This window comes from Diplotaxodon limnothrissa, linkage group LG23 (assembly GCF_057381915.1).
Source record: "Diplotaxodon limnothrissa isolate DT_005_m linkage group LG23, D_limnothrissa_male_GT1.1, whole genome shotgun sequence".
In the NCBI taxonomy this organism is placed as follows: domain Eukaryota; kingdom Metazoa; phylum Chordata; class Actinopteri; order Cichliformes; family Cichlidae; genus Diplotaxodon; species Diplotaxodon limnothrissa.
The window spans coordinates 48,397,198-48,421,914 of record NC_140617.1 but is presented as its reverse complement, the minus strand read 5'-3'; the positions used below and the strand labels follow the sequence as shown (position 1 = coordinate 48,421,914).

General features: G+C 43.1%; 1 protein-coding gene across 7 annotated transcripts in view; it reads left to right on the top strand.

The window, feature by feature from the left end:
• Window positions 1–24,717, top strand: part of LOC146608982 (diacylglycerol kinase zeta-like) — a 74,696-nt gene that overhangs the window by 16,521 nt on the left and 33,458 nt on the right. For 6 of the 7 annotated variants that reach the window (XM_085347744.1, XM_085347739.1, XM_085347741.1 and 3 more), the window contains exons 3-23: window positions 5,372–5,480; window positions 5,901–5,996; window positions 8,724–8,801; window positions 10,102–10,158; window positions 10,299–10,367; window positions 10,496–10,567; window positions 10,647–10,763; window positions 10,979–11,044; window positions 12,616–12,714; window positions 13,097–13,179; window positions 16,529–16,589; window positions 18,593–18,706; window positions 19,268–19,405; window positions 19,672–19,750; window positions 19,843–19,898; window positions 20,092–20,154; window positions 20,947–21,020; window positions 21,410–21,521; window positions 22,748–22,834; window positions 23,091–23,203; window positions 23,319–23,419. In XM_085347744.1, the coding sequence (XP_085203870.1) occupies window positions 5,372–5,480; window positions 5,901–5,996; window positions 8,724–8,801; window positions 10,102–10,158; window positions 10,299–10,367; window positions 10,496–10,567; window positions 10,647–10,763; window positions 10,979–11,044; window positions 12,616–12,714; window positions 13,097–13,179; window positions 16,529–16,589; window positions 18,593–18,706; window positions 19,268–19,405; window positions 19,672–19,750; window positions 19,843–19,898; window positions 20,092–20,154; window positions 20,947–21,020; window positions 21,410–21,521; window positions 22,748–22,834; window positions 23,091–23,203; window positions 23,319–23,419 (1,844 nt within the window). Of the gene's footprint in view, window positions 1–5,371; window positions 5,481–5,900; window positions 5,997–8,723; window positions 8,802–9,276; window positions 9,340–10,101; window positions 10,159–10,298; window positions 10,368–10,495; window positions 10,568–10,646; window positions 10,764–10,978; window positions 11,045–12,615; window positions 12,715–13,096; window positions 13,180–16,528; window positions 16,590–18,592; window positions 18,707–19,267; window positions 19,406–19,671; window positions 19,751–19,842; window positions 19,899–20,091; window positions 20,155–20,946; window positions 21,021–21,409; window positions 21,522–22,747; window positions 22,835–23,090; window positions 23,204–23,318; window positions 23,420–24,717 lie in introns of all 7 variants that reach the window. The other variant, XM_085347743.1, reaches the window with a different exon arrangement.

Here is a 24,717-nt window from a genome sequence, read left to right as displayed (position 1 = left end):
AGAGCCATAGAAGTTCCGTAGTGTGAAGGTATTTCTGCTATTTCAAGTCTGACAAAAAACAGAGTAGCGTGCACTGTAAATACAATAAACTGGTGCATGCGCTACGTCCACACGTACCCGGGTATTTTTGAAAACGCAGATTTTTCTATGCTTTTGCACCTTTCATCCACACGTAAACGGCGTTTTTGGTCACTGAAAACGAAGATTTTTGAAAACTCCGTTTTTGCATTTACGTGTGGACTAGAAAAACGGAGAAAACGCAGCGTCAAAGGTGTGCGCCACGTTATTGTTTCAGTGAAATGAATTTCTACAATACTATTAATTCTACTCTCTGCAGTGTTTAAATGCTTACATATACACACAGTTACTGTCCCTCCACACATACGACTCGGTTCTGCTTCTATGCCCCAGCTTTGTTTACTTTTTCCCACCGAGGCTTCTAGACTTCTGATTGGCCAACATTTCCGCACGGTTAGGAATCTAGCGCCACCTGCTGCTTTGGCATGTTCATAGCAGCGTTTTCCTTCATTTCTGCCTTTATGTGTGGACGGGATTATTTTTTAAAACGAAAACGGAAAATCTCCGTTTTCAAAAATACCCATGTACGTGTGGACGTAGCCTCAGTGTCTGACTGGAAGCGCTAATTCGTCATTCGGCTTTTGTCAGACTAAAGTAACTGTTAAAACTGTTTGAAAAGCTCAGCTATACAACAAGGAGAGATTGAGAATTTCCTTTTAGTTCTCAGTTTATTTGATACTGACAAAAGTTAGTCAGTTTTGTCTGTTCTTCTGTAACACAAACTAAGATTTATTTTTAGAATTAATATTTTGTTTCTAAGTGGAATTGACAATTTAGTCTGTTTTGTTTGTTCTATTTTGAAACTTAAACGCTTTAGCGGCTGCCTTTTGTGTAGTTTGCAATATTTGCCTTTATTTATCTGAAAAAGTCTCATGTTCCTTAAGTACATCTACCCTGTTGAACTTATTATGGGAAATAAATATTTAAATAAAAACAAGCTGCTGATTATTTCACATTTTACTTGTGAGCAACGGCACATTTAAATCTTACAAATATAGTTATTTGGCTTATATCGTGATAGATATCGTTATCGCCTGAAATGAAAAAAACATATCGTGATATGAAAAAATCTTACATCGCCCAGCTCTATCCTCAAGAAAAGATTTGAATTGGCGGTGATTCAGGCCTTTGGCTCTTATAAAGTTAACTACTCGTGTTACTGCGGTCATACCATGTTCCATCTTTAGGGCTTTGCCACAAAGTGATTCTTGATGTATGATGCAGTGATAAACAGTCAGCTCACCTGCACAGTTCTCCGCTCGCATCTTCTCCCGTACCCTGCCCACCAGTCCGCTCCTTTGACCACACATCGCTGGTGCACCATCTGTCGTTAACCCCACAAGTTTTTCCCATGGCAACTTCATTTAAGTTAGACATTTGGAAACCTCTTCAAATATTTCCTTCCCTGTGGTTGTTCCATGCATTGATTTTAATCCTAAAAGTTCTTCCGTAACACAGAGAGTTGAGTCCACACCACAGATGAAGACTGAAAGCTGGGCAGTATCAGAGGCGTCGCTGCTCTCATCCACAGCGAGGGAGAATCAGCTGGTTATTTAGATTGTTGGCAAGTTCACGTGTGATCAGCTACTGTTTCTGCTCAGGCTAACATTTAAAAATGCTTGCTTTTTCTCTGGGCACACAACGTCGCAAACTTTCATCGTACAACTTTTCACAAACTCTCCCTCACTGAAGGGCCGGGCTGATTTTGCAATCTCTGCTGCCACAACAAAACTAGCCTTTACAGCAGCCTCACTTTGTGATATGGCTTTTTTGAACATAGTCTGTTGTGAAACAAAACTTCTTTTCATCTCTTCTGCTTTCCGGCGCCTTTGAGTCATGTCCAGGTCCTTGTACTTCTCTTGGTGTTTCGTTTCATAGTGTCGTCTAATGTTGTACTCCTTGGTTAAAGCCACATGAGCTCCACATACAAGACAAACAGGTCTGTCTTTTACATAGGTAAACAGATATTCTGTCTCCCACCTGTCCAGAGAGCTCCTGTTTTCGTTCTTTCTTTTCGCCATTTTGGGAGAGGTAGCGCGGCAGTATTCGCGCGGTTGCTATGACTACAGTCAACAGAGGAGAGGGCGTTAATGGGTCCTGTCCTGACTGACGCGCCAAAACGCCAACAGAGCATTCTGGGAGTTGTAGTATTAGCAGTACATGCGCTGTATAAGACCGGCGGGCCAGCTCTAATAGTAATTTGGTATGGCCTTGCGGGCCAAATATAATTAGGCTGCGGGCCAAATTTGGCCCGCGGGCCAGAGTTTGACACCTATGCTCTACACTAATGAATATTTGAATGTCAGTGATCACATGACACTGGCGTTACCGTTGCAGGATCTGAGGGCTGATCTATGCTGCTGTGTTTTTCACTGGCAACTCAAATCAAACTTTGAGCTCCTTGGTGAGATGAAGACTGGAGGTTAGAGCAGCTGACTAGCAAAGCGCGAGTAGCTGGTTCGAGACCCTGAACAATGCTGGCGTTTCCTTTCTGAGATACCCGACAGAAATAAGAATGAGAAACCACTTGACTTCACTATAGTTACAAATACCTGCTTCAGTCTTCTTGTGGCAGCTGTGGGAACAACATCTGCACAGTTATCACACACACAGGCTAATTCTCTCAAACCCTCACAGTAAAGTTTGTGTTCCCTGAAACAAACTGCAGCTTCTTCACTAACCGTCGCGCCTTCTGCTTCACGTACAAATATAATCTAAGAAAAAGAGCTTTCTTTCAGGCTGCCGTGCTTCATAAAGCACTAAATAAAACTGAGCTGCATATTGAATATTAAAGAAGTCTGTGGAAATGTTGAAATGACACCATAACATAGAGCTGTGGGAATGTTTGTATCACACACAGCAGCGTGTTCAGAGCCCTGCAGTCAAAAAAGATGCAAATTAGGGAAAATGTCTGATGGTTTTAGCAGAAGTAACGTCCATTTCTACCAACCGACCCTTCATGATGATCCGTCACTACATGTCAGACGTGGTCAAACAGTTGGGACGTCACAGCAGTATGTTTGTGTGTCTGTGGCATGTTCAGGATGTGTGCAGTGAGCTGATAAATGTCTAAAACGGTGCATCGTATTTTAATACTCAGTCTGTCAGAAAAATGACAAATGCTACACAATTTTGTGGCAAAACACAGATGTGAGTGTGATATGAAGTAAGGAAGGGTTAAGCTAACAGGCAGTGCACCATTATGCCTGTTAGGGGGGGGCAGGATTTTGCTTCAGTCCATTAAAACAAGTTTTGAAATCCCTGCTAGTTATTTTGCTCTGTGGCTGCTTTTTACATTTTTCTGACGATTATGAGCAACGACTGTTTTCTACTAAGCCGCCTGTTATCTCAGTGTTCATCGTGATTAACAGGCAGTCAGCAGCCTGGCTGGGCAGCTGAAGCTTCTGCTACGTGTAGTTGTTGGTTAGACTCCAGTTATGCTCTGATGTGTGGTGCTGTACATCTGCCCAAACTGGGACGCTTACGTGACTTCTTGTTACCAGTAATACATAACATGCAGTCACCAGCACAGCCGTAACTGCCCACACACTTGCTGTACGTGCGCTGTGTTACACCCACGCACCACCGTGTCAGCCAGAATCACAGCAGTATGAAATATGCAGAGCAGCTTCTGACTCACACGTAGCTCGTGCTTTATGCAAATAAATAATAAACATTTCTTTTCCAAATGTGAATGACTTTGAATAGTCAGTGTCTTCATATTTATTGAAAATGAAAAGGGAAAAATGAGAAAGGCCCAAACTCCCCACGCTGCTGTGCAACCTTCATCGACCTTCTTTGTGTTAGTGTGTCTGGTGTTTTCCACAAACAGATTGGTACCCTGAAACAAACACAGTTAATGGTAAAAGGTATCAAAAACATGACTGAATCGTGAGCAGGGCTGTCTGGAGATATGTTGGGCTCCGTCTGTACATGACATCATTTATGACCATTTGAAAACGCGTCCCGTCAGAGACTTTGAGACTGTGAATGCGGAGTCTGAAGACTGTGTTGCTTTGAGGCCATTTGGCAGAAATCTGTAATTCCCACAATAATAAGTCACATTTTCTGAATCCTAACAAAAATACCTACGTTTCGATGTATGATTTGTGTAGGGTAGGGTGAAAATTGAGCGAGGAAGAAGAATTTGGTCAGACGTGAAGAACAGATTCAGAAAACTAGAGTGGTGCGCTGTAGCTGAGCTGCATAGCAACCATAGCGACGCATGTATTTTCTGAAAAATCTTCACGGTGTCACTGAAAACTTCAACAGGGATTTTACGAAAACGGTAAGAGACACGAAACAGCTGAATTATTTGGTAGTAGCCCAATAATTTGAGTGCATTTTAAAGTTGGAGTGGTGTTTGTACGTGAAAGTGTGAGGAAGGAGTTGAGCTTGAAAAGAAGCAAGTTTGAGTGCAATTTGGGATGTTTGCCATTCATTTCAATAGGAGAAAAAACTCATAAAAAGCTTAATAATTTAAAATGTGTAAAAGTAATAAATACCAACAGATATAGCCTTCATAAGCAGAAATAGCAGAATATTTTAAAATTGAACCATGAAAGTAGCACAGAAACTGTGGAAGTGGTTTAACAGCAGAAAACAGGAGTGACTTGAAGATTAGGAACTCAAGAGATGTCCAGAGATGTATTCTAAGACACTTCTTCAGCTGAGAGTCAGAGAGGAGAAACACAGTTTTACTTGCAGCAAGAGCAGCCACAGAGCGCTCGCACGGAGTGAGGGCTCCGGGACTCTGCCCTGGTCTTTATACATCAGCAGGTGTTTGTTCCTTACATTGGAGTGTGTGTGTGTGTGTGTGTGTGTGTGTGTGTGTGTGTGTGTGTGTGGGGTCAATGTGACCCCATAAAGACTCCCCTAAACCTGCTGGTCTGGACGTCCAGCAGTTCATCTAAACAAAAGGCACTTAGACTAAAACAGACATAGTTACGTTTATCCTGCCACAAAACAATAAGAGAAGCTCCGACCTCTCCCACGCCCCCAGGGTGTGCATGCCAGAGCGCTCTGGAATGCACACAACAGCCTAAGTCATCAAAAGGTCAACATGCAGTATTCTACCACATGCAAACTTATATCACTAAAAGCTTATACTGACTGCTAAGTACAATTTTCCATTGACAATAGTGTAAATGCCTCAGCATTCACACGACTGCTTGCACATGTGTGTGTGCATAGACCTCCACATATGTTCCTGTCACCTTTTGTTACCTTGACGACTTTGCGTTTTCTCTGTTTTCTCGGACGCTGACAGTTTTCCTGGTCTTTGTGTTTCCAGAAAAGCCATAGCCAAGTCCGGTCTGCACCATCTCCCCTGTCAGCCCAGCACATCCTCTGTGACCAGGACCGACCCAGAAGCAAACATCTCCAGCACTGTGGACTGGACTGTGAGTGTGACGGAGACGTACAGGGTCGGCTCTTTATGCCATGTCAGACTGCTCAGCAGAACTGCTGGATTATCAGGAGAGGGAAAGCTACGGCTTTCATAGGCTTAGGAATCAATCATGCATTTCAGTGGGTCTTCAGTCCATCTTGTGTCTGCCAATGAGAAGCACATTAGACTGAATCATACTGTATGAAATATTAACATTTGGGTATGGGTTTTTTTTTCTTGCTAGCTGATCGTGGTTCACTCACAGGATTTTTCACAGTGATTTGAAATGTCTTCTGTCAAACACTGTGCACATTTCATCAGTGAGCTGATACTTCAGATCTTTCATTGACGGTCCGTAGGAACCGCAGCTCTTCTTTCAGCTTCGGTCCTTTTCTTAGCTCTTCTTTGTCTCTCTCCATGTTTGTCTCTGTAGGAGGTAGCTGTGTATGGAGATCATATCTGGTTTGAAACAAACGTGTCTGGAGACTACTGCTATGTGGGAGAACAGCACTGTATTGCCAGATTACTGGTTAGTATCTGCCTGTGTGTTTCCAGCCCGGCCGAGTTCTGTGCAGCCGCCTGCACTCACACTGCGCTTTGTTCTGTTTGGGGTAGAGTGTGATTTATACATGGCTCCAGGTTTTCTTTACTGTGTTACACTGAATGTTTATACAGTCGCATGCTTCCACGTGCACCTGCTCAATGTCTGCTGCTTTCTACAAGTCCTTGCATTAACATCAACAACTAAGCAACCGACTTACGGAGAACACGCATAACAATCTGGAGGAGATCAGTGTGAAAGCATCTCCTTGCACAGTGTGTACTGGCTGCTCAGCAAACATACTGTTAAGTTTTCTTGGCAACAGCTTTAAACAAATGACAAGTTACTGGAAGCAACAAGAAGCAGAATTTAGACTGGTCAACCCCTCCAGCTTCTGTGGACGCAGTGAAACAGCTATGAGCACCACCAGCTAGCACCACCAGTTAGCAGGTGTGCATCACACTCCCAGTCCCAATTAGGGATGGGTATCGTTTAGGTTTTATCCGATACCGGTGCCAAATCGGTACTTTTGAAACGGTGCCGGTGCTTAAACGGTGCTCGAACCGGTGCTTAAAGAATGGAGAACACAAACCTCTCATGTTTTTATTTTTAGCAGTCTCTTTTTTTCTGCAAAATGATAACCACCGTCCAGCCCCACGCACCGGGCGATCCGCGCTAACTCACTAATGGAGATTTACCACACCCGCAGTAGATGCGCTCGGTGTGAGGTCTCGCAGCAAGCTATCAAATACGGCGCATTTCTCGGCTTTTAAAACAACGCTATGCGTCGCCAGGTGTTTCGTCAGATTCGAGGTCTTACCTCTTTTGCACAGTATCAGCTTAAAGCACTTGTTGCTGCTGAGTTTGCACCTTTTGTTGTGAAGTACAGCCAGACTTTGACCGCTTCGCCTTGGGCGTTTTTAATCTGTAGCTCTGCTCTAAAAGAACCTGGGCCCGCCTACTATCCTTGGAAAGGTAAAATGATTGGCTGGAATCCAAAGTGTATCACAGCTCAGGTTACTACCGTTCATGCCATAATGGCACCGGATATCGGTACCCATCCCTAGTCCTAATGGGACACCCTGAATGAGCAATGAGCTGCACTCGGTGTCTTTATAAAGTGCTGCTGGTAAGAAGAGACGTTACAATCTTCACATGTGAGACTTGCACAGTAAGAGCTCCAACATTTTATCACGGTTTAGTCAACATTCCCAAAAAGCCTTTGACAGAATTCCCATTTATTTCAGGGTTTAACTTTCTATAGAGTGAGATTGTTATGTTGCCTGTAGTTTAATGACTTCATCTGAAGTTTTTCAGTTGTTTTTCTTGATTGGCGAGCGATATCTAGGGTGTTTGGGCTCGAACACGTGCATCCAAGTTCTGAGATGGAGATGTGAAGGACATTTGCATTAGTGACAACAAGATCCTCCTTCAGACTAGAACAACCTAGCACACCTAGCCTATCCAAGCATGCCAGCTTTTGTCTCCAGGAGAAACTGTCCACATTGTCTGCTTGGCTCGTTCTGCTCTGGATCAGTGGAGTTCTTGTGTTTCTCTGCATGTTCAGTCTTGTAATGGTAGTTTAAACACAGCAGCGTGCTCTCCACAAACTAAGCACACAGCTCCACCTCTGACACTACCACATAAACACTTAAGTGCAGCTCTTATTAAAAACTTTACATTCTGCATCAGTCTCTCTTTTTAATGTGAGCCGTTAGCGTTCAGGGATAGCAAACCAATATCTCCCACAGGCTGTTCCACCACATTTACAGTACATCTGTAAACTCATGCACTCATTCATGTTTGGTGGCTGGAGAAACCTGCATGACGTATACTTGTTTCTGTCTGTATCCTAATTCCCGTCGACCTCACTCATAAAAATGTTGACTAATCAGATGCAAATGACCTTTGACCTTTTCAGTTGGTGATGGGAGAGCATTTTCACTACTGTGTTTTAAAAAAATCAGTGCAGTGCTGCTTTTGTAAACATCTGTAAATATGTGAAAAGTCCAAAGGTTTGTAAAAAGATGCAGCCGAGTCAGTGCCACAGGCTGTGCTGGTTACAGGCTGCCTTCAGTGTCCGATCACAAGGAAATAACAGGGTTCTGTTGAAAATAGCCGTTCTGTGTTTGAACCATGAACTCGTCCCAGGTTCTCCTGTATTCTGTCTTATCATTCAGTGACATAGCGACAAGTAAATCAATAGATAATATAGTTCTTGTAATGTGTGCATATGAGTGAGACCTGCCCACCTCCTGAGCCACTGGACTGAAAAGTTATTATTTCCATTTGCCGGCTGTATGAGGCCTGAACCCCTGAGTGCTTTGATTCATCTGGGATAGTAAACGCTGTGTTTCTATAATAATAACATGCACACTGAAGCTGCTCTCCTGCAGCACCGTGTCAGCTCATATCACTGTCAGACACATGCTGGCTGTATCACACGCACAAAGCCGTCATATTTTTAGATACTGTCAAGTCATATCATTGCTATGTTGTGTATCTGTGGTGGTTTCACTCACGTGGTGCAGGACTGTCTCCCAGTGGTCATAGATGGAATTAAGGCTTCATAGTGACTGCTGTTCTTTGAGGCTCATAAAGCAAATGAACGACTACAACACAAGAACCCTGTTTTTTTTCTCCTGTTCATGTGATTTAATTGTTAATCAATGTTTCTATTCAGAGCTGATCACCTTTTCCCTTTTTTCTTTGTAGCAAAAGTCTGTCAGTCGAAGGAAGTGTGCTGCCTGTAAGATCGTCGCTCACACCGTCTGCATAGAACAACTGGAGAAGGTATAACGCTGCCTGTGAGGATACATGAAGACACAGAGGTGTATATTAGTCCTTATGACTACCAGTAAGGTGAGTCTCTGTCCCAGAGACTCTGTGCCTTTATTATCGCAGAGAAGTGTGAAGCAAACTGAACGCTCCCTAGAGCAGGGGTGTGCAGCTCCAGTCCTGCAGTTTTTAGATGCATCCCTACTCCAACACAGCAGAATCCGATGGTTGGATTCCCTCTTCAGCAGCCATCACGTTTGGCCTGATAACAAACCATTCATTAGATTCAGGTGTGTCGGAACAAGGATGCATCTAAAAGCTGCAGGAGCGCAGCTCTCCAGGACTGGAGTTGGACACACCTGGAAGTCTAACATGGATCCAGTGTTGATTGCAGCTGGTGATGATTCTGTATGTCAGTGCAGTCGAATTCATCATTTGTAAGCAGAGGACAACAGGTTGTGTTTGACTGAGCGTCCTGTCTGATCTGCAGTTTCCCGGCTCTAAAGCTATTCTTATGGATGCCACGCTACCCGTCAGTGACCCCAGCTTTAGAGTGAGATACACAGAACTCGTCCTTGTCTTCTTTCTCTGTCCTCTCTCCTCCTCTCTGATCCTCGGCCTGATGCACAGGTTGATCGTGGGTGCTCTGAACCTTACATCAGTCTATTATAATGAATCACTGCACAGCAGCATGGGATGAGGGGTGGCATATGCCACTCAAAAATAATTATTGTTGATGGAGATGTCATTTCCACTGGGAACAGGTGTAGGTATTTAGACACTGAGTGAATCAACGTGGAAGCTAATCCAGGGCAGACACGTCCTCTGAAAATTCTTCTTCTGTCAGGGTCCTTTTTTCTGAAATCCTTCAAATTTGGTCCTCTCGTTTTTCTTGTGGTGTGACAATCTGATAATCTTGACGGTTTGGGTGCTTTGATCTGAAAACACAAGGAGGTCATTGATCTGAAGCTGCTTTCTGAAAGTGTTCTGGTGTAGGAAACTATCAAAAAGGGCCACGATTGGTTGCAGACACAATGCCAGGATGGAGGTAGCGCTACACAGTGCTAACTAAAGATGTGTGTCGTCACACCTGTGTGACGTAATTCTTGCTTGGGGGGTCCCGTCTGCTTGTTCCTTTCTGTCAGCGAGTCCTGTTGAGGAAGTCATGACCCTTAACTGTAAGACACATGACACCTAATTGGCCTGGTCCCACAGGCGTGTCAGTGCTGCTTACCCAGGAAGTGTGCCAGTCAGAGGCCCAGTGTTCAGCTGTGCCGTTAGACCCCGGTAACCCTCTTCTTCTTCTCTGCTCCAGATTAATTTCAGGTGTAAACCATCATTCAGAGAATCAGGATCCAGAAATATTCGAGAGGTGAGTTCTGGTTTCTTTCTTTCTCTGGGGTTCAAACCTGCTGCTGCAGCTGGATCATCGTACAGTCACAGCTATAATCACTCATGTTCGTTGATTTCTGAGTGTTGTAAATTTCTGCTGTGTTTTTTGTGTGTGCTCAGCCCATTGTGGTTCGCCATCACTGGGTGCATCGGAGACGACAAGAAGGCAAATGCAGACAGTGTGGGAAGGTGTGGAAATGATTGTCTTACTGACGAGCAGTAGCGCTGTTGTCCTAAACATCTGCTTTGCATCTTTAACTGAACAGGAGTGGAAACAAGTTTAATTGTTATAGCAGTTTCTCCTTCTGTGCTTTCAGGGCTTCCAGCAGAAGTTTGCGTTCCACAGTAAAGAGATTGTTGCCATCAGCTGCTCGTGGTGCAAACAGGCTGTGGGTACCAAACTGATGCCGTTCATGTCTCCAGAGCTCAATAAATGCACATATTATAACCATGCATCTCTTCCATTAGTACCACAACAAGGTTTCTTGCTTCATGCTGCAGCAAATTGAGGAAGCTTGTCCAATGGGTGCTCATGCTGCCCTCATAGTTCCACCAACATGGATAATTCGGGTCAAACGCCATCAGGTAACGCTGTTCTTAGTGCTTCCATCCTGCTTCAATTATGAGGTCATTTTGTTGTCTGCTGTCATTCAGGCAGCCATCAGTCAGATCAGTGGTTTCATGTTACTGCAGGTCCTTTAAGTGGTGTGTGGATAGAATAAAAGGAACTGTGGGGAGTAGTGATGGCAGTACAAATGATGAAATGATGTGAAATCAGCTGCTTTTTCTCCATCTCACAGTCATCGATGAAGTCCAGCAAAAAGAAAAAGAGAACATCGTTCAAGAGGAAAAGCAGCAAAAAAGAGGTTAGTCTTGTGCTACAGGGTGGGCTAAGGCACACTGCAGAGGAAGCTTGAACTCTGGCGTCTTAAGCAAACAGCGAAGCCTGTCTAGTGTTTGTGAGTCTTTGTCATCTTAAATCAACACACGAACACTTTATATATTTTATTTTTGGAAAAAGAACCTTTGCACAGCACGTTTCCGATGATATCATCCAAACACGGAGGGCAAGCTCAGCCCCGGTTCACATGCTGACATCTTTGTACAGTCCATGCATCAACGTTAGTGCCTTACCTACATTTATACACGTTGTAAAGATGCTATATGACTCCATTAAAGGCAGTACAGTGGTGCGGTGGTGAGCACTGTTGCCTCACAGCAAGAAGGTCCTGAGTTCAGTTCCACCACCTGGCCAGGTTTGCGTGGGTTCCTCCGTCCACTCTCCATGACGTTAGTGGGGTCAGGTTAATTGGTCATTCTAAATTGCCCACTGGTGTGAATGTGAGTGTGAGTTGTTGTTTGTCTCTACGTGTTAGCTCTGCGACAGACTGGCGACCTGTCCAGGGTGTACCCTGCCCCTCCCCCTAAGACAGCTGATATAGGGAGGAGCCTATCCCAGCTGGGACAGACACAGCCAGCGTCTGTGAAGCTTCTCGGTCATCCAGGCCATCGTAGTCTGAGGAGCTTGGAAAGAAAAGCGTCTGGACGTTCGAGTTTCTTGAAGACGTTTCTTAGAGCCGAAGAAACTTCTCAGTTCTAAGAGACAATTGGTGGAGAGTCCCAGATTTAAGCCCTATGAGTGTCCCCAAGGCCCATTGTGAAACCTGGCCCCACCCTATCATGTGATCTCCTGAGGTCAAGTGGCCCAGGATGTGAGTGGGCGTTAAGGCGTCTGGGAAGGATCTCAAAGCTGTATCATAGATGGCAGACAGTTGGTGTGATAAGCCCCGCCCTCTGTTCAAAGATGGTCGTTCCGTCACAGCGGACATAGATGCTTCTTTCACTCCTCTTTCAAACTTCGATGACCTGGAGGCTGAGGACCTTCACAGCCACAGCTGGGAGAGGCTCCAGCCCCCCCGTGACCCTGAAAATGATAAGAGGATGAATGGATGGATGTTTTTACGAATAGCTATAGATGATTGTAATTGATTGTAATACCACAATCAGTCTGTTTTCTAACTCTAGTTCTATTTTCTTCTATTTTTATTTTAGTTTTTTGTTTTAGTAAAAGGTTGATGTGAGTGTGCGTAAGATGCACTCAGTTTATTGAATTCTCATAAAGTCAAAGCAGAGCTTCTTCCATGTTCACTTCATGTGTAACAGGACGTTTATGAGGAGGCAGCAAATCGGGAACAGTCTGCACTGTTCTACAGTCACACATTAAATATTGTTTCTGTGATGATGACTGGTTAATAAAGCCTGTTTTTTAGGACATGACTTGCTTTTAGTTTGGCACAGGAAACCTTCAGATGTCTTCTAATGAGAAGCTAAAATAGCTTTTAGTTTTCGGTCCTTAATTCTATTTTTTAAATACTGCAGTGAACAACAGCTGCTGTGCTTTTGACCATCTGAGCAGATCCTGTTTTTTCTCTGACAGGACGGGCGGCAGTGGAAGCCATTCATAATCCGACCCATCCCATCACCACTTATGAAACCCCTGCTTGTGTTTGTCAATCCCAAGAGTGGAGGAAACCAGGTACTCAGATTTGAAACAGATCCACACCAGTGCAGGCATGCAGTCAGTGGCCTCGTAGTAGTCCTCTTTTTGTCCAAAATGATTTAGATCTGGTGTTTTTGGCAACAGAAAGTTTTACATTTTAAATAAAAACAGTAAACCACAGGACAAAAGCTGGAAAAATAACTAAAATATAAACTAAAACAAAGTCAATTCTAAACAAAAGTAAAATAATAACTTGGTGTAGTTAACTAACTCATTACCAAAGAGAGAACATTAGTGATCAATCGTGTCACTGTTGATGTTTGAGGCCACAATGAAACAAACATGAACATATCTGTGGACTCACAGGAACAAAAACTGTGACGAAGTGTGTCTGACTGACTGCTTCTCTGTTGGTCAGGGCACTAAGATTTTGCAGTCCTTCATGTGGTATCTGAACCCCAGACAGGTGTTTGACCTGAGCCAAGGAGGACCAAAGGAGGGGTTAGTGTCTCACACACATACACATATACATGCACATGTACTGTACATGCACATATACATATACATGCACATATACATGCACATATACATGCACATATACATACACATACACATGCACATATACATACACATATACATGCACATGTACTGTACATGCACATATACATATACATGCACATATACATACACATATACATACACATATACATACACATATACATGCACATATACATACACATATACATACACATATACATGCACATATACATGCACATATACATACACATATACATGCACATATACATGCACATATACATGCACATATACATACACATATACATACACATATACATGCACATATACATGCACATATACATACACATATACATGCACATATACATACACATATACATGCACATACACATATACATACACATATACATGCACATATACATGCACATATACATACACATATACATGCACATATACATACACATATACATGCACATGTACTGTACATGCACATATACATATACATGCACATATACATACACATATACATACACATATACATGCACATATACATGCACATATACATACACATATACATGCACATATACATGCACATATACATATACATACACATATACATACACATATACATATACATACACATATACATACACATATACATGCACATATACATGCACATATACATACACATATACATACACATATACATGCACATATACATACACATATACATGCACATATACATGCACATATACATGCACATATACATACACATATACATGCACATATACATGCACATATACATACACATACACATATACATGCACATATACATACACATATACATGCACATATACATACACATATACATGCACATATACATACACATATACATGCACATACACATATACATACACATATACATACACATATACATACACATATACATGCACATATACATGCACATATACATGCACATATACATACACATATACATGCACATGTACTGTACATGCACATATACATATACATGCACATATACATACACATATACATGCACATATACATACACATATACATGCACATATACATACACATATACATGCACATACACATATACATACACATATACATGCACATACACATATACATACACATATACATACACATATACATACACATATACATACACATATACATGCACATACACATATACATACACATATACATGCACATATACATACACATATACATGCACATACACATATACATACACATATACATGCACATACACATATACATACACATATACATGCACATATACATACACATATACATGCACATATACATACACATATACATGCACATACACATATACATACACATATACATGCACATATACATATACATACACATATACATACACATATACATGCACATATACATGCACATATACATACACATATACATACACATATACATGCACATATACATACACATATACATGCACATATACATGCACATATACATGCACATATACATACACATATACATGCACATATACATACACATACACATATACATGCACATATACATACACATATACATGCACATATACATACACATATACATGCACATATACATACACATATACATGCACATACACATATACATACACATATACATACACATATACATACACATATACATGCACATATACATGCACATATACATGCACATATACATACACATATACATGCACATGTACTGTACATGCACATATACATATACATGCACATATACATACACATATACATGCACATATACATACACATATACATGCACATATACATACACATATACATGCACATACACATATACATACACATATACATGCACATACACATATACATACACATATACATACACATATACATGCACATATACATGCACATATACATGCACATATACATGCACATATACATACACATATACATGCACATATACATGCACATACACATGCACATATACATACACATGCACATATACATGCACATGCACATATACATGCACATATACATGCACATATACATGCACATACACATACACATGTACAGTTGTGTGAAATAATGTTTTCCACCTTCCTGATTTCCTATTTGTTGTTCAAGGTTAGTCACCCTTAATGTTTCAGATCATCAAACAAAGTTAAATATTAGATAAACAGAAGATAATATGAGTAAACACTAAATACAGTTACTAAATGAAGCTGTTTATCATTGTTTATTATTAAAGGGAAAAAATTCCACCCCACCCTCGTTTAACGTAAATTAACTGTGGTATATGTGGTTTACTGTGGTGAAGCTTAAACCCAGGCCTGATTACTGCCACCACCTGTTCTTAGTCAAGAAGTCACTTAACTATGACCAGCCTGACAAAGGGAAGTAGACCGAGACCAGAATGAGAGCCATTATCCACAGAAGGCAAAGACAAGGAACGGCGGCGAACCTTCCCAGAAGTGGCCAGCTGGCCAAAATTACCCCAAGAGCACAGTAACGATTTATCTAAGAGAGAAGCATCCAAAGAACTGCAGGCCTCACTTTGACTCCACCATAAGACAGACGCAGGGCACAACTGGCCTGCAAGAGTTCTGAGATGAAACCCACTGCTGAGCAAAAAGGAACATAAAGGTTCGTCTCAGTGTTGCCAAAAAAACATCTTGATGACCCCCAGTTTGAAAAGTGTTCTGTGGACTGAAGAGACAGAAGTTTAATTTTTTCAGTGTGCCTCATCACATCTGGCATAAAACTAGCACAGCATTTCAGAAAAAGGAACATCATACCAACAGTAAAATTGGCTGGTGGTGGTTGTGTGATGGTCTGGGGCAGGACCTGGGAGCCTGGCTGCAGCAAATGGAAGCATCAGTTCTGCTGAAGCTTTCTGAAGCAGAATGTCCGGCCATCTGTTTGTGACCTCGAAGACGCTTCTGTTCTGCAGCAGGATAATGATCGAAAACACACCAGCGAGTCCACCTCTGAGTGGCTTAAGAAAAACAAAATGAAGACTTTGGAGTCCTGACCTGCATCCGATCTAAAAGGCTGTTCATCCTCAAAAACCCTCAAATGAGGTTGAATTACAACAATTCTACAAAGATGATACTTGTGTTGTCCTTGTCTAATATTTGAATTTGTTTGATGATCTGAAACATTTAAGTGTGACAAACATACCAAAAAACTCAGGAAATCGGACACTTTTTCACACCACTGTATATCTGCTGTGTTAGAATGAACTGAATTAACCATCGACCTTTGTCTTGTAGTTTGGAGCTGTATCGTAAAGTCCATAACCTAAGGATACTGGCCTGTGGAGGAGACGGCACTGTAAGAATGACCACATGCACACAGACATGTACCATTAATATGTTCACTTTGCAAAAGTCATGTGCATTTGCATTCAGCTGCCGCCTGGGAATAAATTATTTACTAGGTGGAATGATTTCTCTTACCTCTATTTGAAAATAGTCTCAGATATAAGAAAATATGGTAAATTGCTGATCATTAGCTACGAGTGTTTTTGCACTCCCAGGACCTGCTGGACCAAGCTTTTTAAATGTGCACATTTGCTTCTTGTCTGAGCTCATGCTTGGACAAAACAGTACTGTAATAGTAGTACAGAGCCCTGCTTATACCGTTCTTGCTTTTAATCAGGGTGTAAAACTACAAATCAAATGAATTATAATGTGTATTTAATTTGCATATTATTTAGAAGTTGATAGATGGATGGATAGATTTCCAGTTTCAAGCTTTCGGCTCGGCTTCCCCTCATGAGATCTGGTTTAGTGATGCTGTTCTTCCTCTGACATCACAAAGTCTCAGACCTTTGCTGACTGGAGACTTGGGCTCTTTATGCTCAAAATCTCTAGTGATCAACTTTCTGCAGAGCGCTTTAGAGGGCTGTCCCTGCAGGCTACACTAGCTGCAGGTTGATTTAGTTGAATGAACCTCTGACTGGCAGAATAAATGCACGAGTGTCATCTGAGCACTGCTTCAAGGAAACCTTACTTTTTGTACTAAGGAGTTAAAATGTTCAAAGCCACTAATTAGCTTCCATTTGATTGGTTTAGACAGGTAGTACAGAACAGTCTGTTTCTGACCAGTGTCTTTATTTATAATCCAACAGGACTAAACAATCAAACAATAAATATGGTAATTCATATCCTATAACACACTCTGCTGCGAACTGTTCCATTCGCCTGATGAGGGCAACAGAACCACATCATCTGCGAAAAGCGGAGATGAGATTCTGAGACCTCCAAAGTGAAAGCCTTGTGCCACTTGGCTACACCTAGAGATGCAGAGCAGAGGGTGGCTCTGGCAGAGTACATCACCAACCGGAAACAAGTCCAGCTTATTGCGGAGCTGCAACGGTTGTATAAGGATTGCATGGCCCGAGGGACATGGTCACATGCCTTCTCCAAGTCCACAAAGCACATGTAGACTGGTTGGGCAAACTCCCATTCACCCTCAAGTATCCTTGAGCCGTTAAAGAGCTGGTCCAGTGTTCCATGACCAGGAACATTACCTTGTTCCTCCTGTATCCGAGATTCAACTAACGGAATGACTCTACTTTCCAGCACCCTGGCATAGACATTCCCAGGGCGGCTGAGGAGTGTGATCCCCCTATAGTTGGAACAACCACCCCAGTCTGCCAATCTAGAGGTACTGCCCCTGACCTCCATGCAACATTGTAGAGGCGTGTCAACCAGGACAGCCCTACAAGATCCAGAGCCTTCAGGAACTCAGGGCGAACCTCATCCACCACATCGCCCTGCCACCAAGGAGCAGTTTCACTGCCTCAGTGACATCACCCCCAGAGATAAACGACTCGTCCCCCTTGTCGGGCGGTAGAAGTATTCCTTCTACCGCCCAACAATGTTCTCAGTTGCAGTCATCAGTACTCCACCCGTACTATGCACCAACTGCCTTGTGTCTGCAGCTCAGTGCAGCAGCTTGGGCAATGGAGGTGCTGAACATGGCCCATTCAGACTTATTGAAGCTCTGCCAGAGGTGTGAGTTGAAGATCTTGTGGTCCAGGGCCTCTGCTACACCAGGTCTGTCCAGTATCCTCCCCCGCCACCTGATCCAACTCACCACCAGGTGGTGATCAGTTGACAACTCTGCCCCTCTCTTCACCCGACTGACCAGAAGATATCCCGCAGGTCTGGTGATACGATTCTAAAATCAATCATCGACCTGCGGCCTAGGGTGTCTTGGTGCCACGTGCACTTTTGGATGCGGTTAATGCGGTTGTGGTGTTAAAGTCATTTTGTGTGTGTGTGTGTGTGTGTGTGTGTGTGTGTGTGTGTGTGCGCGCATTGAACCAGGTGGGTTGGATCCTATCCTGTCTTGATGAACTGGCATTAACCCCCCAGCCTCCGGTTGCTGTGTTACCACTTGGGACAGGAAATGACCTCGCTAGGACCCTTAACTGGGGAGGGGTGGGTACAAACTAAGAAACACACACACACATCTAACATGAATAAATCCAGACTCCAGTCGCTGGCTGCTGGAAGTCAAACTCCTTTGTATCAACATTTATCATGTCTTCTAACTCTTGTGTGTGTGCCATGTTTTTACGTTTAGATTTACCTCCAGTCTGTTTATAGGTTTGGATTAACCCTGAGTTTCACCTCCTGTAGCGTTTGATTTTGGAAGTGACAGTTTTTTTAAAAGTAAAGAATGAAGTAAAAATGCAAAGTGTTTTAGTGAGCCTTTGACTTGGCATGAATTCTACAAGTGTCTGCAAAGTGCTGGATGGATGGAACAACATTCTCCCCAAATTTATTTTGGTTTGTGGTGGTGCCTTAAACATAGGCACATAATCAGCCACAGGAGGGGCCATAGCTTTTTATTTATTTTGATGTATTTTAATTTTGTGCTCTGCGGATGTTTGCACGCTGGAAAGCATGCTATGATGAAGGTGAACCCTCAGAACTTTCCTTAAATGTGTCACATATCTGTATATTTGTGCGTGCATTTCTGTATGTGAATGCATTCAGGGCTACACGGATGAACCTCTGTCTAAGATCCTGTCTCATGTGGAGGAGGGAACAGTTGTCCAGCTAGACAGGTGGAACCTCCTGGTTGAACCAAACCACAGTGCAGGGGCTGAGCCAGATGAACAGCAAACTGATAAGGTCAGTGCATACGCACGCACATGGACACACACAAACCTGGGACTCTCTACCATTTGGTTTTGGAACTGAAGTAGCTTCTCAGATGACAAGTGAAACATCTTCAAGAAATGTAAAGAACTCCAGATGCTTTCTTTCCAAGCTCCTTACAACACACACACACACACACACACACACACACACACACACACACACACACACTCTCTCAAGCAATGGCTTTACCAATGTGACCTCAGCTAACCTGTGTGTGTGTGTCTGCATGGTCTCAGCTTCCTTTGGATGTTTTCAACAATTACTTCAGCCTTGGATTTGATGCCCATGTGACTCTTGAATTTCACGAGTCGAGAGGTACAAACACCACTGTGACACAAAGATTCACATTCTGACTTGTTGTTTGGTGGCTCTGCATGTGCTTCATTTACTGTCTGTGACTGTTTCAGAGGCCAACCCAGAGAAGTTTAACAGTCGTTTCAGGAATAAGATGTTCTACGCTGGGGTGAGTTTACCCTCAAGTTTAAAATCATGTTGGAAGCATGTGTCTTTAATAATGATCCAACTTAAAGGACCACTGCTCGTTTTTCAAACTCTGTTCCAATCAGTCAATCATGTCTGTGTGACTGGTGCAACCAATAAGCAAAGAATAAGGGCCTGCTTTGATTTCATGATGCACTCCTGCTTGTCTCACACAGACGGCATTCTCAGATTTCCTGATGGGAAGCTCCAAAGACCTGTCAAAGCACATCAAGGTGGTGGTGAGTAGCTGTCAGCCAAACCTCTGTCTGTCCGATTCAGATCTTATACACCGTATTCAGATACAGTAGAGTATGGCCCAAGCAAGAGAGTACTTATCATTGGTAACTGCAGTGTGTGCACACACCCAGTCAGAGGTTTATGGAGCACTCAGATAAGAGGAAGTGTGTGATTGGGTGAGTGTGTGAATATGGCATGTTGTATAGAGCACTTTGAGTAATTGGGAGAGTAAAAAAGCTCTATATAAGAATCAGTCCATTCACTGTCTGAACAGAGTTTCGTCATGTTACGTTTGCACTGTTATGCATGTTCTGGCGCATGTTGTTATTACAGGGCTTGATTAAGGCACAGATTAGGCTGCCATCTGGGCCAGCAGTGAGTCTGCAACTGGCCCGTGGCTGCACACCACCTACAGATGGCCCACATACTGCCTTTGGTGGCCCAGATCAGGTTTGCCAGAGGTAATCCACACATGGGCCAGCTCAGGACCACCAGTGTGTCTGCAACTGGCCTTGTGCTGGCCTATGTGTGGGCCACCTCTGGCAAACCTGATCTGGGCCACCAAAGGGCCGTCATTCTTTGCAGTATGTGGGCCATGTGTAAGCACATTGTGTGGGCTGGATCCGGGCCATACCAGTTTTGCTATGTGGGGAAGTGTGAGTAAGGATCAGCTGAGTGAGGCGGTTAGTCTTTGTGCTTCTCTTTGGCATTTTAGGACTTTTTCCACGATGATGCCAAAGTGATGAGTTTAAGTCCATCTGTATCTCTCTTCCTCTCTTTGTCTCCCTCTGCAGTGTGATGGGACAGATTTAACATCAAAGGTTCAGGACTTGAAGCTACAGTGCCTGGTCTTCCTCAACATCCCCAGGTCAGTCAGTGTACTGACAGAAAACTGCTAGTTGTACACATTACCATCTATGTAAGCTGTGACTAGTAACACAAAGACATACATGCCAGTCAGGCTGCCGGGTGTGCAGCATTAACAAATGTAAAGGGTGCTAGATCCTAAGTCAGCCCTATCAGGAGAGCTTTGGTTACAAAAGCATGTTGTGTTTGTCATGTGTTGTTACATTAATGGCGAGAGTCCAAAGGCACATTTCCTACTCAGATTAAAGAGAAGCAGAGCAGCTGTAAATATCATAAGAGAACTGCAGCTGTGGTGTTTGAGCAACGTTCATTCAAACAAATACAGAGCGTTGGACACTCACGTTGAAGCAGGTGTTTCTGTGTTCGTGATGGTACTTGTTGTGTTCCCAGGTATTGTGCAGGCACCACACCGTGGGGTAACCCCAGTGAGCATCATGACTTTGAACCTCAACGCCATGACGACGGATACATCGAAGTTATCGGATTCACGATGACTTCACTGGTATGGCGTTCTCTCTGTGTCCTGGTAACCATGGTTACAAAGGAGGATGACCAGCTCCCACCTGAGAGCCTTTGTCTTGTGTTCAGTTTTGTTTTTGATTTAGAACGCATCTAAAAATCTGTCATAATTACAGAATTATGACAGATTATTAGGTACACCTTGCTACTACCACATAGATACAGCAAAGAGATGGAAACATCATCATATTCACATGATAGCATCACATGGCTGCTGCAGATCTGTCAGCTGCCTGTTCTTGATCCCAAACCCCATTCAGTACATCACAAAGGTGCTGTGGGGCTGATGAGTACAGTGAACCCACCTTCATGTTTGAGGACCCCGTGGTCAGCAACAATACTCTGGCAGGCTGTGGAGTTTAAACAATGCTCGTTTGGAACTTGGGACCCAAAGGGTGGCGAGGGGATATGTACCAGCAGCAGCTCGAACGGTTTAAACCAGGCAGGATGGAACTGTGCTCTTTGTTCTTTACACCACACTGTGTCATCAATCATCACGCCGGGCATCGTCTTCCAGTCTGGCTGTCCAGTGTGAGCCTTTGCAAACTGTACACTCAACTTCCTGTTCTTGGTTGATAGAGGGGCAAAAGCTGTGTTCTGCTACTATAGCCCGGCTGCTTCGAGGTTCAGTGTGTTGTGCATTCAGAGATGCTCTTCTGTATCCTTGGTTGTAACATGTGGTCATTTACCAATCAGCTCGAAGCACATTCTCCTGACCTGATACGTCAACGTCAGGTTATTTTATTATCAGAGGCTGCTATTCACGCTTGAATTCAGCTCTATGGCCAATTTAAACTCACTAGTTAACCAGCTGGTAATGTTTGTTGTGGGCTGCAGATGTTTCAGGTGGAACCTCCTGGTTGAACTTAGAGTTTCACTTCGATGGGACAGGTCTACATTTAGCTTTTTCTGTTTACGTTTTCTGATAGAAGCAAGGATCTGTCCTAATTATTACATAATTATTATTATTATTATGTTGTACAGCTGAAGTCCTTTGATGCAGAGCTCTTTAATAGGAGCTTTAATTGGACTTAGTGATTTGAAACTTCCCCCATAAGTGGGAGTGTTGTGTAAAAGCACTGTATTCCAAGCAGTCTGAACTCAAGTTGTTGTGTGTGTGTGTGTGTGTGTGTGTGTGTGTGTGTGTGTGTGTGTGTGTGTGTGTGTGTGTGTGTGTGTGTGTGTGTGTGTGTGTGTGTGTGTGTGTAGGCTACTCTTCAGGTTGGAGGTCATGGTGAGAGGTTGAACCAGTGCAGAGAAGTGATCCTCACCACTACTAAACCTCTCCCGGTGCAGGTAAATGGTGCACATGAGCCTCGTTCTGTAGCCATGTGCTTTTTAATATTGAATGTACACCTTTGGGCTGAGGTAACATCCAGCACTGTCACTGAACCTGCTTCCTGTTTACACTTGTACCCATCGTTCCCACTGACTGGCTCTCAAGTAACACCTCAGTCTTCTGCTGATGTCTAAGTACATTTGGGTATCAATCTGTGGGCTGCTTAGCTGATTGCATTTTTGATTGAGGCTATTGCTTTTGTATTGCTTTTAGGTGGACGGTGAACCTTGCAGACTTGCTCCATCAGTCATCCATATCAGCCTCAGAAACCAGGCCAATATGGTTCAGAAAACCAAACGGCGAACCTCTATACCACACCTCAACGAGTACGTTCTTTTTAGTCACTCACTGCAGCAGCAGCCAAATCCAACCCTGTGAGCAGCGTGCGTTATATGACACGTGCGGGTTTCACTGAGTCTTTGGGCCGTGTTTGTGTCTCAGTCAGCAGCCGGTCCCGGAGAGGCTGAGGATCAGAGTCAGCCGGATCAGCATGAGTGACTACGAGGCTCTGCACTACGACAAGGACAAACTACGGCAAGCATGTAAGGAGAGACACCCTCACTAACATCTGTGTGTCCACTCGGTCACATTGCTGACGCTGTGAACGCATTCTGCTTCTGTCTTCATATGCACGCTTCACTCATAATGTCACAAATATTCCTATGTTTTTAATCATATGACCTGTACTTAGCAAGAATATGCCGTGGCTTCCTTACTGGAAGTTTATAACATGATGAAGTTACTCAGTTTGGGTTGATCCGCACAGACATGTATGTCTAAGTTATTAGGACAATAATATTTATATCACTATTACGAGGCTGCCAGATAACTGAGGATCCCTTCAGTTTAACATGCGGGACAGCCCAGCCTGCCACATGCTTTCTGTAGCTGTTTGCCAAACAAATATTTTCATCCGTCTCAGTCAACATCCAGGGACTCAGCTGAGGACACTGTACCAAGAGTACTGTTGGATCTCATGTATGGGTTCTGGTCTCGTGGCTGTATTGTCACTTATCAAGTAAAGTGTTGCTGATTGGCCAACACAACACTCAAACACCTGGAATTTGGCTGAATTTCCTGCTGGCTGGGATGCAAGTAACTGAATTTGATAACATCAGCTCAAAGAAGTAGAGACAGGAGTACATAGTGATGAACCTGCCACACACCAACTTTTTAAAAATATGTAATTAAATGAAAAGTTGGCTTGGAGATTCAATAAACCGTCGGCTTATGTAGCGTAGCTGAATGACAGCAGCATCTTCAGGCTGACAAGGAAATAAAAACTGCTCGATGATTGAAAGGTGGAGAAGAGGCGTGAAGGTCAACATGCTCATTTTCAGCCATCTCAGTCGTTCCTCATCGCTGTGCTCGCGTCAGACCTCCTCGTTTCAGTTCATGCTGCACAGACAGCAGAGAACAGCGCACGTCTCCGATGTTTCAGGAATATAGAAAGGGACGGCTCTATGATCTTCCTCATTAGAGACAATTACAGTCAGTGGGCTTTGCAGCCGTGCACATGCAGTGCTATGTCAGACCACATGGTGGCGCTGTTACCTTTGTTGTTACAAACAGCACGTTTCATAACACTGTAAACTGGTAATAATGGTAAATTTTATGTGTTTCATTTGCAAAGACAACATATGATTGCAGGTCTTTGCCCAAAGTGGAAACATCGATATTAATATTTTTCATTGCTTATTAAGAATTCATAGTGGCATTACCTCATTGCTTTGTTTTCAATATATTTCCAGCATGTTTTGGTTTCAGATAATTAGCGTCATATTTTATGCCTCGTTCTCTGTTCTCGCTTGCAGAAGTTTTCATTATGTAAGTCCATCAC